The 17,585-nt window shown below is 40.8% G+C and overlaps 1 protein-coding gene across 8 annotated transcripts in view; it reads right to left on the minus strand.

The window, feature by feature from the left end:
* HEATR6 (HEAT repeat containing 6) overlaps positions 1–15,070 on the minus strand; it is a 57,355-nt gene extending 42,285 nt beyond the window's left edge. For 7 of the 8 annotated variants that reach the window (XR_016388978.1, XR_016388979.1, XM_089901045.1 and 4 more), the window contains exons 1-9: positions 14,837–15,070; positions 12,604–12,711; positions 10,275–10,415; positions 9,688–9,803; positions 8,715–8,829; positions 7,149–7,250; positions 5,726–5,863; positions 3,576–3,874; positions 2,609–2,786 (exon numbers count right to left, since the gene is read on the minus strand). Coding sequence is in view for 6 of the 8 variants with exons in the window: in XM_089901045.1 (XP_089757171.1) it covers positions 2,609–2,786; positions 3,576–3,874; positions 5,726–5,863; positions 7,149–7,250; positions 8,715–8,829; positions 9,688–9,803; positions 10,275–10,415; positions 12,604–12,711; positions 14,837–15,055 (1,416 nt within the window). In the remaining 2 variants the exon portion in view is untranslated. The remainder of the gene's footprint in view (positions 1–2,608; positions 2,787–3,575; positions 3,875–5,725; positions 5,864–7,148; positions 7,251–8,714; positions 8,830–9,687; positions 9,804–10,274; positions 10,416–12,603; positions 12,712–14,836) is intronic. The other variant, XM_089901042.1, reaches the window with a different exon arrangement.
* Positions 15,071–17,585: the final 2,515 nt, after the last annotated feature.

The following is a 17,585-nucleotide window of genomic DNA, read 5'->3' on the forward strand; positions in this document are numbered from 1 at the left end:
CAAGTACCATCACACTGCCAAATCCTAGAGGAAGTTTTCTCCTTCTCAATGAACCATTCTAGCATCTTACATTCCAGTTTCCTGAAAGTAATCCCTGTCATTATTGGTGTTCTGAATGGAGTAGTCCAATCATGTTTCCTTCTGTCCATTTCTCTCTGGAAAATTTCTCAGTATATCAGTGACAATTGTGCTTCCAATTGAAAGGTCATATCAGAGCTGCCATGAACTCAAAACCATCATCACTGTGTACTTCAAGGAGAAGAGACATTATTTTTGTCTTGTCATGTTTCATCCTGGCTAAGACAAACTTCAGTCTATACTATCCAACTCTATACTCAATAAGCACCTGAGATGACCACTCAGCTTTTACACACGGCTGCGCCTTTTAACCTAGCTCTGATCAATCCAGAATGCTGTTCTATTCCAATGACATGAACTAGTATTTTTTTTTTGGCCATTTCTTGCGGCATGCGGGATCTTAGTTCCCCGACCAGGGATTGAACCCGTGCCCCCCGCAGCTGAAGCACAGGGTCTTAACCACTGGACTGCCAGGGAAGTCCATGAACTAGTACTTTTAATTTTTGCACGTAACTTTCTAGAAGTCTTTCTAAAAAGACTCTCTCACTGACATCATCTACCAAAACACTTTTTTCTAACATGGGTCTTGGTTCACAATTAATTACACTATGGACAGTTTGCAGTGGTGTGCTCCAAGACCTGTTGTGGACAATTATCATGACCCTTATTTACACCCTTCTAAACCTAGTATCTGCTAAAAAATCTGAGTATATTCATTTCGCTTGCCATTACACTGAACTCATGAATTTTAATCATTACTTTGATCTTTTAAAAAAACTGTGTAAGAATGATGACTGGTCTTCCCTTTCTCCAGGACCTTTGTGTGGCTTTCGTGCTAGACCTAGGACTTCTCCAGAAGGGAGTTCTATATTTTTTTTCACTCATCACATCTCTTGCATTACTGAAATTAAACAGCAATAACATATGTAGGAAGTACCCAAATCAAGGAGGACCATTTTGCAGTAAGTAAAATTTCTCATGGCAATTCAAATGTAAATGTTTGAAAAATACAAAGATATAAACATCATGAAAATTATTTCAATCTACTTTCATCTCCATCTCCTTGGCTACTTACGGCAGCTCCCCTCAGCTGGAGGGTCTTCAAAAACATAAATACATATATTTTTTCAACCTTCATAGCAGTTTTCCTTCCAATTACTAGAATGGCCTCATTATTTATTTATTTGCCACCACCATTTTTCAGGTTCTCATTTGCTGATGATTCAGTCAATCTGAAAAATTTCTACTGGTTTAACTATTTAGTATATTGGGTATTTGAAATACCATACAAGGCATTTTTGTGTATGCATAATTAAGGCTAGTTTATTTTTCTTCACCCTGTAAAAGTGCTGAAGGGTCATTCAGAAGTTTTCTTATACAGTAATTAGCTAGTCAAGGAGATGATCAAAGGGAGTTTCAATGTATGATGGATTGCTAGTCCTCCTTATTTTTAAGGGAAAAATCTTAAAAACAGAAAATAATACTACTGGCCTAACTAAAACTATTCATTTTGAGAGGGTAGATTAATTACCTGAGGATACCAGATGCCATGTAGCATGACTTTTTTGTTTGTTTTGTTTTTTTTTTGTTTTTTTGCGTTACGCGGGCCTCTCACTGTTGTGGCCTCTCCCGTTGAGGAGCACAGTCTCCGGACGCGCAGGCTCAGCGGCCATGGCTCACGGACCCAGCCGCTCCGCGGCACGTGGGATCTTCCCAGACCGGGGCACGAACCCGTGTCCCCTGCATCAGCAGGCGGACTCTCAACCACTGCGCCACCAGGGAAGCCCTGTAGCATGACTTTTTAATGTTCATTATTGTAAGAGGAATCTAAACAGCACACTGTTTTCCTTATTTGGGTAAAAAGCTAACTTCTGGAAAAGAGCTAACATATCCAAGAAGAGGTAAATATTTGATCAGCCATAGTTACCTTGCTGTAGCTATCCATGACTGCCAAGTTACTTTTCCTTCTTTTCTAAAAATAAGTTTTTCTCATTAAAATATGTATTACTATTTATTACATGTGATTTGAAAAATATGGAAAAGTTGAAGAAAAAAAAACCACTGTTGGGATCATATAATTCTACATCCTATACTTTCATAAAGCATCATCAGCATTTCATAACCATTATATACCATGATACTCCAGTGAGTATTAAAGCCATTTTTAACTTCTTTCTATTATAAACACCATGGCAATCAACATTTTCATAAAAGAGAGAGAAGCACAGCTGCTTCAGCGCAGCTCAAAGAGGACACTGAAACAATAACTCAGTGTGCTCGTGCTTCAAGCAAGCCCTGGGGCAGGAGGTGAGCTCAGTGTGATCTCCCTCTACCTGATATTCACATAAGCCCATTTCCTATCCTCCCACCTATTTAGTGGTTCTCAAGTCAGGACTTGGGTTGGTATTAGTAAGAGCCTTGTTCAGATAAGATCAGATGGGGCAGTAAGATCAGATGGGGCAGAGAAAACAACAAAGACTTGTAAAGATTTTCTTCCTAGTTATAACCCTTAGAATTTAAATGCTCTTACCTTTGAAGAAGGATCTTTTAATGTAAGAGTCATCAAGGACACAGACTGTGGGCTTCCAAGCTCAGGTGTATCAGGAACAAAGGCTGACCAGTAGCCATAAAGAACTTTTTTTTCTATTGATTTTATAGTAGAAAGAAAACAGGCTAATGCTCCTTGGCGAACTTTGGCTTGGTAAGACCTTTAAAAACCAAAAGAAGGAAGAAAAAAGCCTTTTAATTGTTTTTAAAAACATAAGCATGAAATGCTATTTATTCCAGCCAACTCAAATGATACAGTGGGAAATTCAACATTCTAAATAAATCTGAAAGATGCCAACATTTTAAAAATTATTTCAAAATGTGATCAAAACATGTTAAAGCAATTTGTTTATCTAACAAGTTAATAAAGTCAACAATTAAAAAAACACAACTAGATAGAGAATAAGAGGGCAACATTTTGATATTAGGAAATCAGTATTAAATATGAGATACTGCAGAGTATCCATTCATCCAACAGATATGTACTGAGAATCCTTACGTATGTGCCAGGCACTGTGCTGAGGCTGGCAGACATAAACTAAGCCCCTGCCCTTGACAAGCTTATTAAAGGCAGAGACACACAGTTAAAGAGACTACAACACAGTAATCAGAGATAAGTCAAACAGTCACATAGGAGGGGTACCTAAGCCGGAATAAGGGGTCAGAAAAGGCTTCTCAGAGTATATGATTGCTGAGCTCATACTGAAGATGGGTAGTGGTTAACAAGGCAAAAGGCAAAAAACATGAAAGAAAGAATAACCCAGGCAGAGGAACCACACGTACAAAGGCAGATAAGAGAACAATGCAAAATGCATAGTAATGCCAAGTCCCACGTAAATGAGACTCTCCCAAGTTAAATCACATGCGGCAGTCAGACTTTTAAGCAAGGTTAGAAACTTATACACACAACTTAGAATATAAAGCATAAAAATATAACAAAATACTACTACCTCACTTTACTCTGCATGCCTCCTTCAGCATCAGAATAGTCTGACTCACTACTGCTGACTCTCTTCCAACTGGAAGAACTGAAGGATGAGGAGACTTGGTCTTTTCCTGCAGCTCCACTTCCAGCTAATGGCAAACTCGGAACACCCAGGGAGGAGGGGCACTGAGTGTCCCCTTTATGCGGGTTCAGTCTGCCTGAGCCAGTGACTGGGGCTACTTCTCTTTCACCACTGGATTCTTCCTCCTCCTCCTCTCCTTGCTGGATTTTCTTCGCTTTTACTTTTGATTTTTTCCTTTTATTCTGATTTTAGGAGCAAATGAAAACATATATATGATAGCTATTGGTAACTTCTCATTTGATAATTACTAAGTATGTCTCCAACACGTAGTACGGATAAAGAAGAGGAGAAGAGAAAAAAGCGGCACTTAATACTCCATACGTCAGGCACTATGCTAAGTGTTTATGTACAACTTACTGGACCAAAAGAAACAAGGTAGGAAATACATGGGACAGAGCAAACCTTGTGACCTGGGTTTAAATTCTGTATCTGTGATCCCAGGCAAATCATTTAGCCTCGCTGAGCTTGCCTTTCCTCATCTGTTTAAGTACAGACTAATGCCACCTTCCTTGAACGGTTGTGAAAGCATTCAGCCTTCTCAACAAAGGTTCTGCAAGAGATCAAGGTCTACAGAAAATGACTTGAGTGACTATTTTCTCAGTTCTCCCAAACAGGATATGCAGCTAGCACCACTCTAGATGCATAGGAGGGATGTTACTCCTTTACATACAATCCAGGTTTTAGAGCACTGGGGCTTTGTAGATATAAAGTAAAAGCCTGGGACTTCCCTGGTGGTTCAGTGGTTAAGACACCACACTTCCAATACAGGGGGCACAGGTTCGATCCCTGATCGGGGAACTAAGATCTTGCATGCCGTGCAGCGCAGCCAAAAAAACAAAAAACTTAAAGTAAAAGCCAGGTTCTTTCTCTTCTGCTACTTCCTTCTTTCGGACATCCAAAGATCTTTGGAATCTGTGCTCTCCTCTGCATTCTCAAGGTCCCTAACCTTTAGGAGAGAAGGTCCTCATGACTTCTACCTTGAGTTATTAATGTGGCTCCAGACGCACACCCTTTTACTTGCTATCACAGTGATTTCTCTGAAATGCCAATCTGATCATATCACTCCCCTATATCAGATGCTTCATTTCCACCACCTATAAGATAAAAACCCAAACTCCTTAGCACACTGTATATGACCCTTATGATTTGGCCTCTGCTACATACTTGTCCCACCTTCCCCTCCACACAACTGACACTCTAGCCCATTGTTCAACTCGCATTCCCTAAGACTGTGTACCTGTTGTTCCCTCTGAATAAAACATTCTCCTTCCTTCTCTATACTATTACTCATTCTTGAGGCTCAGGTTAGCCACTATATCTTTTAAAAAGCACCCCCTTACTCCTCTTTTGGTTGCCCTGGATGTGCTCCTAGAATACCCCGTGAATATTCTGTTGAAAGAAATCATAATACTGCAATGTAGTTGTTTATTTATCCACCTTTGCTTTCTCCCCCAAATTCCTAAAACCACAATCTATGTTCCTAATGCTTACTTAGCACAATGTCTGGGATATAACAGATGCTCAGTAAATGTTGATTAAGTGAACGAGTGAAAGAATTTCTAATTATAAGCATTTTAATCAGGTATTACATTTCTAGGTGTAATACCTCAGCCGTATATCTGTATGCTTTAGGTTCTCCAACAGAAACAGGAGGGAGATGGCAGCTATCTGGAAAGACTGGGAAATTTGGCAGTGGCAACAGAGACCTATAATATTTACCAGCTAGCCTGTTGGAGAAAAAGTCTGTTGACCTGTGGTGTTAAGCATTTGAGGGATGCGGATGCTTGGCTATGGGTATAAAGCGAATGCCCATTTCTATAGCTGTTACATTGCCTAGACTGCTTAGAAGTATAAGATGTTCTAAATGGTAGTTTTAGCAGTCTGATAATTTAAATTTACTATGCTAAAAGCCCTAAGTTGAAATCAAATTCAAGGTGAGCCTTTGGCACAGCAGTGATGCAAATCATAGAAAACACACATAGCAAGCAATTAAAAACAATCCACAACTTAAATCTAAATATACGTAAATGTACCACAGCTGGTCGAGAAGTGCTGGATTCTGTCTGCTGCGGTTTGATGGGTGGTCGTCCATCATACTGAGGAAGTGGAGTGGGGTACAACACCGTGGGCATCTCTATGTTTAGTCCAGGGAGTCCATGGAACATGGTTTTCTAATAATGATGATTAAGGAACACACAAACACACATACAACGAATCATAAAACAGAATTATTCACCATGTTCTGAATCACAGATGAATAGATTAATGTTTAAAAGCTTTATTAAGGAAACTGAAATGAGAAAGAAAATAGATACCCTGAAGGTTTAGAGCTTAAAGGAGAGTTTAATTTCATCTAGACCAGAGGGATCTGGTTTGGCCAGATCAGGTTAAACTTTAGATTCTAGTTTATTTACTTACTACTTTTATTTACTAATTTAAAAAATTTACCCAAACAGTTTTGTCCAATATTTTATCTATAATTTTTTTAACCAATCTATCATTTTATTTAGCATATCCATGTCCAAATCTAGCTCTCTATTATCTATTAGGGAGTAGGGGAGATGGTACAGGAAAAGAATTAAAGTTTTAGTCATGATAAAGCTAAGTTATCATACATGGCTTTGATCTAAGGCCACCACAAAGTTTCTTTCTATTTCTTGGCTGAACTGAAGACAGCTGGATCCCCAGAGAGGTTGATCTGACTCTCCCACTGACTGGCAGGCTCAGAAGCCAAAGGATGGCAGCCTAATGATACACGTCTTGATTGGCCTGCCTACTACATGGGAGCTAAAGCCAAGGAGAAGCACTGGTTCCTCTTTCAAGTCCAAACAGATTCAACATAATCTAAAATTAAATAATCTACAGATCATACCTCATAACCTATTCCCAATAAAATTTTAGAATTTTCATAAATTTACTAAAGCAAGATTTAGTCTTTTCAGTTCTTAATTTTATTTATTTTTAATTAATTAATTTATTTTTGGCTGCACTGGGTCTTCGTTGCTGCACACGGGCTTTTCTCTAGTTGTGGCAAGCGGGGGCTACTCTTTGTTGCAGTGCACGGGCTTCTTACTGCGGTGGCTTCTCTTGTTGCGGAGCACAGGCTCCAGGCGCGTGGGCTTCAGTAGTTGTGGCTTGCGGGCTCCAGAGCGCAGGCTCAGTAGTCATGGTGCACGGGCTTAGTTGCTCCATGGCATCTGGAATCTTCCCGGACCAGGGCTTGAACCCGTGTCCCCTGTGTTGGCAGGCGGATTCTTAACCACTGTGCCACCAGGGAAGTCCCAGTTCTTAATTTTAAATATGTTTAAATATGAACATTTTATTCTTCTCTCTTAAAATATAATACCCTAAAGCTAGCCTTGGAGTAATGATGTAAACTGGTCCTTATGTCTGGGGTGTAAACAGGAAAGGCACTAACCACATGAGGACCTGGGGTTTAAACGGGCAATGCCTTACCTTTAGCACAGCCAGAAGAGCTCCAAGTTCATCAGTCTGTGTCAGTTTCATCTTCCCACCATTTAGAAGAGACTGTATACCTTTTAATGCATTTTGTAACAACTAGAGGGAAAAAGGAGACCAAGTTAAAAGGTAAATGAAATTTGGTTGTCCAGGGACCAACTTTCTAGCACCACGTAGGATGGAGAAAGAAAAGTCTTTAGATGATGAAAAAAACTTTAGACAGGGGAGGGTTAAAAAAAGAGCAGAGATGAGGATCCAGAGAATAAAGCTGATGAGCTACTACTAATTATTTTCTAGAAGAATGGAGTGCTTCTCTTGAATAAGAGTGGTCTTTTCATACATGTTTATAAACCCGCACGTACTAATCGTGAGCAAGAAAAAAAAAAAGAAGAGATGTTCAGTGGGAAGAGTATGATAGGAATAAAAATGTGGCAGCAGAGACTGGAAACAGGAAATCCCTATCATGCAGTAACCAAAGCAGCTCTTTTCACAGCAGCTCTTAAAAGCAAAGAAATGTATGTGGGGACAGGTTTCTAGAGGGCAATTCTGATCAAGATTAATTTTTTGGCCAGTAATGTCATTTCTAGGATTCTGTCCTTAAGAAATACTCCCTACATGGAAAGGATGTGAACTGCAGCCTTGTTTGAAATAGTGCAATCACTGAAAAAAACTTTAATTTTCCATCAATTATGATATTTAAGAAGCTAACCCTCTGCTACATATGAAACTTAACAATAATAGCAAGCACTTTTCCAAGCATATTTAAGTGCTTTTATGAACAGTTCATATACACCTCATAAGACCTCTACAAGGTGGTTATAACATTTCTCCCATTTCAGAGATGAGGAACATGTAGGCTCAAGAAGTTAAGTAAATTGCCAAGGTCTCCCAGCTACAGCAGTTAGAAAGCATGAAGTACATCAACAGGTATTGAAAAGATGTCCAAGATATATTAAGTTTAAAAAGGAGAGAGAGCTGCAAAACAGCATATTAAATATGATCCCACTTAAAAATTATAAATATGCTCATTTATATACAAAAAAAATCTGGGGGCATGTAGAACAAATTGTTCCCAGTGGCTCTAAGCTGGGGACTATAAGAAACTTTCGCCATCTTTGATTTGTAATTTTTGAAATGTGTCACTTTGAATTTAAATCATGTTAATAAACTGTCATATTTGCATCAGGTTTTTAAAAAAAGAAATAAAATATTGCAGATATTGTTGAAATCCACTCCTTTCCCTTCCATCTAAAAGACAGTCCCTAGTCAGAAATTTTTTGTTTCCACTTTTATAGTCAGGAGGGTAAAAAGAGTTTAAGAACCTAGAATTGCAAAACAAACAAAAAAACAAGGCAAAACAAAACAAACAAAAATAATTTCTTGTAATTTAAACCTGAAAGATATGGGTTCAGCCTTTTTAGGTTATAAACATCCCCTTATGCCTATATCTCTAGACAAAACTAATACAGCAACAAAATTAAACTCTTTAATAGCAGCTTTTGTTCTACTGCTGCTTGTAAACACATCTGTAACAGTCACAGGATCAGTAGTAGTCTCACCTACCATGCAAAACGTGATATCATCCATATCAGATGATTTTGGAGACTGTAAAGTGGTCAAGAAAGCTTGGAAGCAGATATTCTGGTAGGGCTCCTCCAAGTACGGCTGTCCTGGCACACTAAAACACACACAGAAAAAGCAACTCCAACTCAGTCGCCTTTGAAATGGGGCTTGCAAAAGAATAAGAATTAAAAGTAACAGCAATACTGACTAATGGAGTTGGAATATACCCTTGAATGAAACTGTATCATAGAAGATTGTGCACTCCGGTTAATTAACTACTGCTGTGGACCAGCACAAGGCTGGAACGAATAGGAAGAAGAACGGTTTCCACAGGGAAAAGTTACAGAAGTCTGTAGTGAAACAAGTACACAGAAAGCGAAATCTTTTTCATTATGCTTTTCAGTTCTGAGAGGAAAATAATGCAGACAGGTTGTCAAGCTAGAATCACACAGCTGAAGCTGCCTTCCTAGCCACTGGACAACACTGCAATGTAGAGATAAGATATTACACATCAGTTCAAGCTTGTGCCACTCATTTTCTATTGCATGAATTTAGAATTGGGCAGTTGGGATTGGTTCTGTTTTCTTAAAGGAAATTGGCCTTGACAGATATATCTCACCAAAGCTTAAATTAATATGAATATATCCTTCTCGAAGACTTAATATGGTTAGAATTTATACCAACAGAAAACAAAACCTCAACATATTGCACATATATCACTTTTACCATATTTTAGAAATAAAGTCCTGGTCTAAGGTCCTAGTCCTTCACTTCTTCATAAGCTTTCTTCATAAGCAACATTAAAATTAAAAATAAACAACATAAGATGATGTCACTAGCAAAGCGCATAGGAAATGCAAAGTAGGTTATTTTTCTAAGTTGGCTCTGGCTTCAGACAGATTGAACCACCTATAAAGGGCCCATGAGAGGCCCTATCTTATTACACCTGGGAAATCTGACTGAATCCACATACCTGAGACATAAGTTTGCCATACAATGCACTGCAGCTCTCCTAACTTCGGGGTCCGACTGAGCCAAGTCACTCAGCTTCATCAAGAGTCCGCTCTTGCCAAGCAAGTCTGGGAGGTACTGAAACAACATCACAGCCAATGTTGGCCGAAGAAAAGCTTCTAGGAAAACATTACTTTTTAAATAGATTTCTTTTTTTTAACTAAAGGGAATTTAGGTACCAAAAGACTAGCTGCTAGGTAAATCCTTCAGACAGGGATGCAAAAATATGCCTAAAAAGCATCAGTAAGGATCAGCACTCCCAGCCTAGGTTGTTGCTGAAGCTCTTTCGTCTTGGCTGCATAGCTGAAGGATAATGATAATCATAATAATGATTAATATTTACCAAGTGCCAAGCACTTTACAAGTGAGACTTCACCCTCAGAGGAACTATTTTACACGTGAGAAAATGAGGCTCAGAGTGACTGAGGAAGGGTTACTCAGCGTTACACATCTAATTAATGGCAGGACAGAAACCTGAACACAGGCTTGCTGGTTCAGAGCCTGTGCTCCCAACCTTTCAAAGGAAAGACAGAATGCAGTTTAAACTACCTTTTGACACTTTGAGCCATTGCAGTAAACCAGGGCTGCCAAGGCTTGGAGAATCTGCATGTGTGTCCAGGAACTGCACTGCTGAATAGCAGAAATAGTATATGCCAACAGGAAATCCAGGTTCTGTTCATCAACAATCACCTATCAAGAGGGGAAAAAATTATGATCTAACTTCTAGAAAGATATTTAATCCTTTTCAGACATGAATGCTCACCTGAATCAAGCTGTTTAAGAAACAGAGAGGGCACGTGTATCCATCTTTTTCATGTCAAAAAGATCAGCTTTAAAGACCTTGAAAGTCTTATCAAGAGGACTCCCTCCCTGCCCCAGGGCCTTGCTCACTTCTTCCCCTTTACTCCCTCCACTCAAAGTATAACCTGGCAAAGTCCTTGTAACTTTTCCTTGAACTAACCAGACACTGGCAGCTGTAAATACACAGATATGTAAGACTCAATCTGCTGAAAACTTTTAATTCAACTATGTTGCCTAGGAAATGCTCAACAAATACTCTGTGACTAAATATGTCTGCTGAATAGCTACTATGTCTCTGCCATGATGTGGGGAATATAACAGAAAGAGATGGCATATTCCTGTCCTTAAGGAGTTTATAATTTTATTGGGATAAAGTAGGCTAATCCAAGTACCAATTCACGGACAACTGAAATAAACTGCCACCAAATGTTAGAAGCTTGGTTAAGGGCTGTGGGTGCCATGGGTGATTAGGAACTTTTCCAACTGCCAGTGTTAAAAAGATGTTACCGCTGAGAACAGCAAACATTCAGAAGCCACCACATCAGTCTGAAAAATCCTAAACTTGAAAAGAGCCGTATTTCATTTAGCAAGTCACATGCAGCATACACTGTTACCTGGTTACCCACTGTTACCCTGGTTACCTCCAGCATATTCAGCCCCTCTTTTCTTGCTGGCAGGATACTGATCTTATTTGGGTGTCTACCTTCCCCACACGAGACCTGAAGGTAAACCCCAATTCTGCTAAGACAGTGGTTTTCCACCAGTGGCAATTTTGTCCCCCAGGGAACACTTGGCAATGTCTGTAGACATTTTTGATTGTTCGAATTGGAGAGATGCTACTGGCATCTAGTGGGTAGAGGCCAGGATGCTGTTAAACATCTTCCAATGCACAGGACAACCCCTCATAGCACAGATTTATCCAATCCAAAATATCAACAGTGCCAAGGATAAGAAACCCTGACATAAGGGCTGAGCTGCATATTGTAACCATCTAGGGAGCACAGGTCCTCCAGGTGATTCTAATGGGCAGTCAAGGTTGAAATCCCTTGTTTAAGCCATTCATGGTAATACCATTCCCCTGATCAGACTGCTGTAGAGGGGTTCTCATATGACCTAAGTCTCTCCAGCCTGATATCAGGGAAGAGACTGCTGGAGAGTCTGTGAGGCAAGCTTCCTCATTCTTAAATAAAAGAGACAAAAAATAAATAGTTCTTTTGCTTCTGCTGGGTGTTATTTATTTTCCATGGGATGCCTGGATTTTAAGTGTGAGAGTTGCTAGCTGAGGATAACCCATCCACTGAGGACGGCAGAATGGAAAGATGCCAGAAAGCCTCTTAATTATTAAGTGCCCCTAAAGCTGCATCCCTTGGGGCCTGTGATGTAAGATAATTTTTTAAAAATTATTTAGCTATTCTGGCTTGGCTCTTCTGTTTCTTGCAGCCAGAAGCATCTTAGATTACATAATGCTAATTGATAAGTTTTGTGCTAACTACATTCACATACTCATGTGGTAGCTTATAGTAACAGCCTCAAATTTTGAACTGTTCCTAAAAAAAGATACCAGATTTATTTAGCAAGTTGGAAAACATTCTGAAGAGAGGGGAGCTACAGTACAGACCTTGACATAAATAACAGGGATCTTTTTATCTAGGTCACCTTGCCCCTGAGCTCCTTCTTATGTTCTATGAAGACCAAAAGTAGATGACAAAAATGGTAGCTTTGGGAGAGGGGAAAAAATACTGGTAGGAAAGGGGTAGGGGATATTTCAATTTATTCATAGATATGTCTTAGTCAAATATATCTTTCCTGAAAAATTCTAAGACCTGGGGGCTTGAATGATATTGGTTTCCTGAACCAAATGGATAGGAATACCTCTGATGGACAAATCTGTAGAATCTTTTTTTTGGTCAGAGTTATATTTGTTTTAATATAATTCTTAGTAAGGCATTTGCTTCTCACATTTGCACAGCTTCTGAAAAGACCAGCCTATCATACCTATCACAGATGTAGTATCTCAAAGGTACTTGCTTATTCTCAAAATTCATGATCTGAATTCTAATGTTACCTATATGATTACCTGTAGTGTGTTAAGTAAATGGTGGATAAGCTGAGACAATTTGCTGACAAGATGATTCTGATTAAGAGGCACCAGTTGGCAAGCTTGGACAAGAAGAGTACTGACGTCCTACCAAAAAAAAAAAAAGAAAAACAGACAATGAAAAGGTGCTATACCCGTTAGCCAAGAGAAGACCCGCCCCCAACACAGCGAAATGAGAAAATAAAAGTGAACGTTCACACTCAAAATGGGGAAAGATGAAATATGAGGCGGAGAGTAGGATGACAGCATAAAAATAGCATGTGCTAAAAAAGGAAAAGAATCAATATGATTTTTCTCAGGCTAAAAACTCCAGAGTCTCTACATACGTAGAGACAGTACAATTAAATAACCAAAGAAAGGATTCCAGAATATAAAAGCACACACTGAAATTAAAAATACCAAAGGGTAAGCAAACCAAATTTGCAATGTCACTGGGAAAATCAGAAATGACACTTGTACAAATTTCATGTAAAATTAGGAATTCTTTTTACCTATTTGCAAATCACACTATTCATTCACCTATTGATGTTTATTGAATTAAAAGGCTCTGAGCACCTTCTCTGTGTCACGTACTGTGCCAGGTCTTTGGGCTCCAAACATGAACAGACACATTCCTGAATCTCAAAGAGCTCACAATCTAGTGAAAGAGACAGAAATACTATTCACAAATAATTAAAGTGAATTAGGTCCTGAAAGAATTCAGTACAAATTCTGCAGGAATACAGTAATTAGGGAGGTCTTGTGGAGGTGATTTTTAAGCAGAATCTGGAATGATCTGAAGGATGAGTAAAACTCTGCCAGACAGACAAGGCACCGAAAGACACAGCAAGCAAAGGGAATGGAGTGGGCAGGCTTGGAACAGGAGTGGGTGTGGAACACCAGTATGTGCTTGAGGAACAGCAAGTTTTAAAATGACTGCACACAGGGCACAGAAGCAGGAGTGATGGGACATAAGACTGGAAAGTCACAAATTATATAAATAAAGCAAAAGTCCCCGACTCCTCCCTTAATTCCACTCTGCTCCTTAGTGACGCAAACTACTATTTTGTTGTAAACTCTCCCACACATTGTTTTGAACTCTTTGCATCTATAAATGTACATTTATGTTCAAGCCCTCCCCACCCTATATTGGTCTCATACTGTAACTTGCTTTGCCCAGTTACCAATATGTATTGGAGATCCTCCCAAATCAGAGTTTTACTTTTCTAATGAGATTCTTTTCCGCTAAAGAAAAGGTCACTCTGGCAGGAGAGCAAAGAATGGTTTGGAGAAGGGCTGAAAATAATAAGTTAGAGGAGACCAGTGGAACAATCCAGGAGAATCATCTTGCCTGCGGGCCTAAGGCTTTGGCAATGGGAATGGGCGGGGGGGGGGGGGGGCGGTGGACTGAGAAACATTTCTGACATAGATTCTGAAGAATCCAGATTGGATAGGATCTGGGAGGAAGGAAAGGTGAAGAACCAGTGTCTGCACCTTTGCTCTGTGTGACTGGGCCGACTCCATGTTTGTGTGTGTTGGGGGATGGGACGGATTGGGGATGTGGTGGGTGTATGGAGACAATGAACTAATTTTTAAGAACTGTCAAGTTTGAGGTGCCTGTGAGCACCAGAAAACAGTGGTAAGACTGGGTCAAGAGTTCAGGGAATTCAGTAGCATCCAAGGCCTGATGTGTGTGAATACTATTGCTCAGAGCCAAAGTACTTCAGAGAGTGCGGAGCTAGCATGGAGTAACAGAAAATGGCTGGGACTTTGAGACACTTTAGTTCCAATTCTAGCTCTGCCTTCTGCCAGCAATATGACACTGGACCTTTTTTGTGAGCCTCAGTATGTTTATCAGTAAAATAGACCTAATAATACCCACGTTCTAAGATCCTTAGAACCGTGTACGGTACAGTACAGTACGTGGTAGTAAGGAATTTTATACACAAAGTGCTCTGAATGCGGGGAGCGGAGGGACGGGAAGGTGGCACCAGAGATGACACCTGCAATGTTATCAGAGCAGAAGTCATCAAGCTGGGTTTTGAAAGAAGCTAGTTTGCCAGGCACGGCACGGTTCTTCCAGAAAGGGAGGGCGGAAAATATGCCACGGACGGAGGGAGCAAACGAGCCTGCAACTAAGCACTGCGAAGTGGGGGTGCGAAAAGGCTAGAGAGGCGGGCGGGAGCCACCAGCTAAGGTCCCCGAAGGGTGGGGCCGGGGCCAGCGGGCCTACCTCCGGGGCCACGCCGCTGCCCTCGTTGTAGTTCTCGGAGATGAGCTGGTCGAAGAGCAGGTGGATCTCGGTGCGGCTGGAGCTGCTGTCATCCCGTCGCAGGGCGCAGAGCCTGGCTGACAAGCAGCGGAACCCACGGCCCTGCTCGAGGGGTGGCTCCCCCTGCGCCTCTTTCGCCGGCCCGCTCGTTAAGGAACCCGCTACTTGCGCCGCCGCCATCTTTCCTACGTAGGACCACGGGAAAATACTTCCGGGGTATTCCCCGCTTCCGCGCGCCAATTCCGGATATGCCTGTTTCAAACCAGAACCCGAGGTAGGAGGGGTTCCGAGACTACGGGACGGATCCTCGGACTAGTACCCTGTGAATGTATATGAGAAATTATGTGGGAGACTTTTTCGCCGCCCACCTCTCCTTGAGCCCTGACGAAAAGCGGGGACTCTGTTTGTCCTGCCAGAGAGTTTGTTACTGGGCAGGGCTGACATTCCTGTTCAGTACTAAGCGTTTCAGATTCAGTCTGGGGTTGCAGGAAGGCCGCTGTGGAGGGGAGTGGCAGAAACTGCTAGTTCGACATCCTTCTCTTCTTACATCGTATTGGAGCCCCTAATTTTTTCCCTAGACACAAAACCACCCTGAATAAAAACTGTGTTCCCCAGTATTCTTTGCAGCTGGTCGTGAATCCTGTAGATCTTAAAGCACCTAACCACACAAGTAATTTGGGAGTTCAAACTGAACCATGTAAAATATAACCTGCCTAAGGGTGACATGGCTGAGACTGGACACCCCAAGATCTCCTGAAACCTTAAAAGCAAGAAGCTGGAAAGGAAAATAGCCATTTAAAAAGCTGTGAACAGTTTTCAGTCACACCGGAAGTGAAGGCTTGAAATTTACATTTGGGCAGACTGGGAAAACCATCTCTAGGATGTTTGAGTTATGCAAATATAAAACAAATTCTCACCCATAACTCTTAGGGAAACCCTTGAAGTCACCCAAATGTACATATTTCATCCTGTGAATAAAATACTTATGTTTAGCAATGAAAATTGGTGATACGCTTTAGAAGAGCTAGTTCTCTGAAAACTTTGGGATTCTTTGGGGAGAAATACTTATTTTATTTTGAATTTAAATTTCATTATGTTTGTATATTATTTCTTCTTGGATGGGTGTATACATATGTATGTGTATTTGTGATACTCAAACATTTGCTCAGAGAAGATCAGTAGCTGAGAACTAGTCACTGATTTTTTTTTTTTTTTTTTTTGTGCCACACTGTGCAGCATGTGGACTCTTAGTTCCCCGACCAGGGATCAAACTGCGCCCCCTGCATTGGAAGGGCAGAGTCTTAACCACCAGACAGCCAGGGAAGTCTCTAGTCACTGATGTTTTAGTTTGAATTCGCCTAAAGCAGAGCCTCAGGTGAGGTTGATATGTGAGTGATTTACTCAGGAATGAACAGGAAAGAAAGGGGAATCAACAAAAATATGTGCTATCCAGTTGCCCATTGCAAGGGGTGAATGATTGCTCAGTCCTCGGGACTTTATGAGAAGCCTTATGGAATGCTCTCAGAACCCCTGTCCTGAGAAATGGAAGGGGGGAGCATATATCTGCCAGCCTTTGACCTCTGTTGTCAGGTGTTGCTCCAACAAGCATTAATTCTCCAGTGCTTCTGAGTTGAGCATGCATCAGTGTGTGGTGGTTCCTGCAGGAGTCTCTTGTTGCATGGACAAAGAAGTCCTGAGGCAAAAGTGAGAGGTGTGGGCTACTAGGGTAGGAGTCTGACATGTTAGCTTGTGCTGACATGTAGTAGATGCAGGAGATAAACTGGTTCCTATAGCAATGATTAGGATAAGACTATAAGGCCAAGAGTATTTGAAGCAGTGCGTAAGAGTTGTCCAACACACTGGGCTAGAAGGACTTGAGACCTGGTCATCACCACAGTGAAGGTGGCATGAAAGAAACTGTGGAAAGGACCTAGGTTTGGTGTGGCTAATCTTAGGTTGAAATGTGGATGACCCACACTTAGTGTTATTCAAGACTGAATGACTCAGAGATTGTGAACTATACCAGTCTGTTGAGTTCTGATGGAGTATACCCTTGTGGATGGCAGTGTGGTTTCTCCAAGGAAATGAACATGTCTACTCTCTGGTGATCACCAGCTGAAGGAAACGTATATCAAGCTCTCATAGAGGCCTTTGAAGGCCCCCGGCATTGGCTTGTATTTGGACATTAACCTCCAAACTGTGAAAAATCACCATTTGGCAAATGCCCTCCCAAGAAAATCTCCTCACACATCCTTACCTTTCCTGACTCTCAGTATTTTTATAATCTTACAGTGACTGAGGGGCTTTAAAGGGTGCTAAGTAAGTTCACAGATATTTCCTTTTATAAATTCTGCATAAGGTGATCTGGAGCCTCACTCTGGAATTTCATTTCTTTCATGTTTCGGAACCCTGTTAAGACTTCGCTTTTATTGCCTCATTAGGGTCTAGATCATCCTAACTAAGGTAGGCTTTACTTTACATCCCCCCCCATTTCTAATTCACATCCTTATTTCCTTCAGAACATTGACCATAATGTGTAGTTATCTTCTTTATTTGTTTACTTGTTTATTACCTATTTCTTCTTATAGAATGTGAGCTTTGTGAAGGCACAGATACCATCTGTCTGGTTCACTACTGTATCCCCAGTGCTAGCACGGCACCTAGGATGTGACAGGCAACCCACAATACCTGTTGACAGAATAAATGAAGT

Source organism: Delphinapterus leucas, chromosome 19 (genome assembly GCF_059928025.1).
Source record: "Delphinapterus leucas isolate spDelLeu-1000000601 "Yukka" chromosome 19, BTC_Dleu_Yukka2, whole genome shotgun sequence".
NCBI lineage: Eukaryota > Metazoa > Chordata > Mammalia > Artiodactyla > Monodontidae > Delphinapterus > Delphinapterus leucas.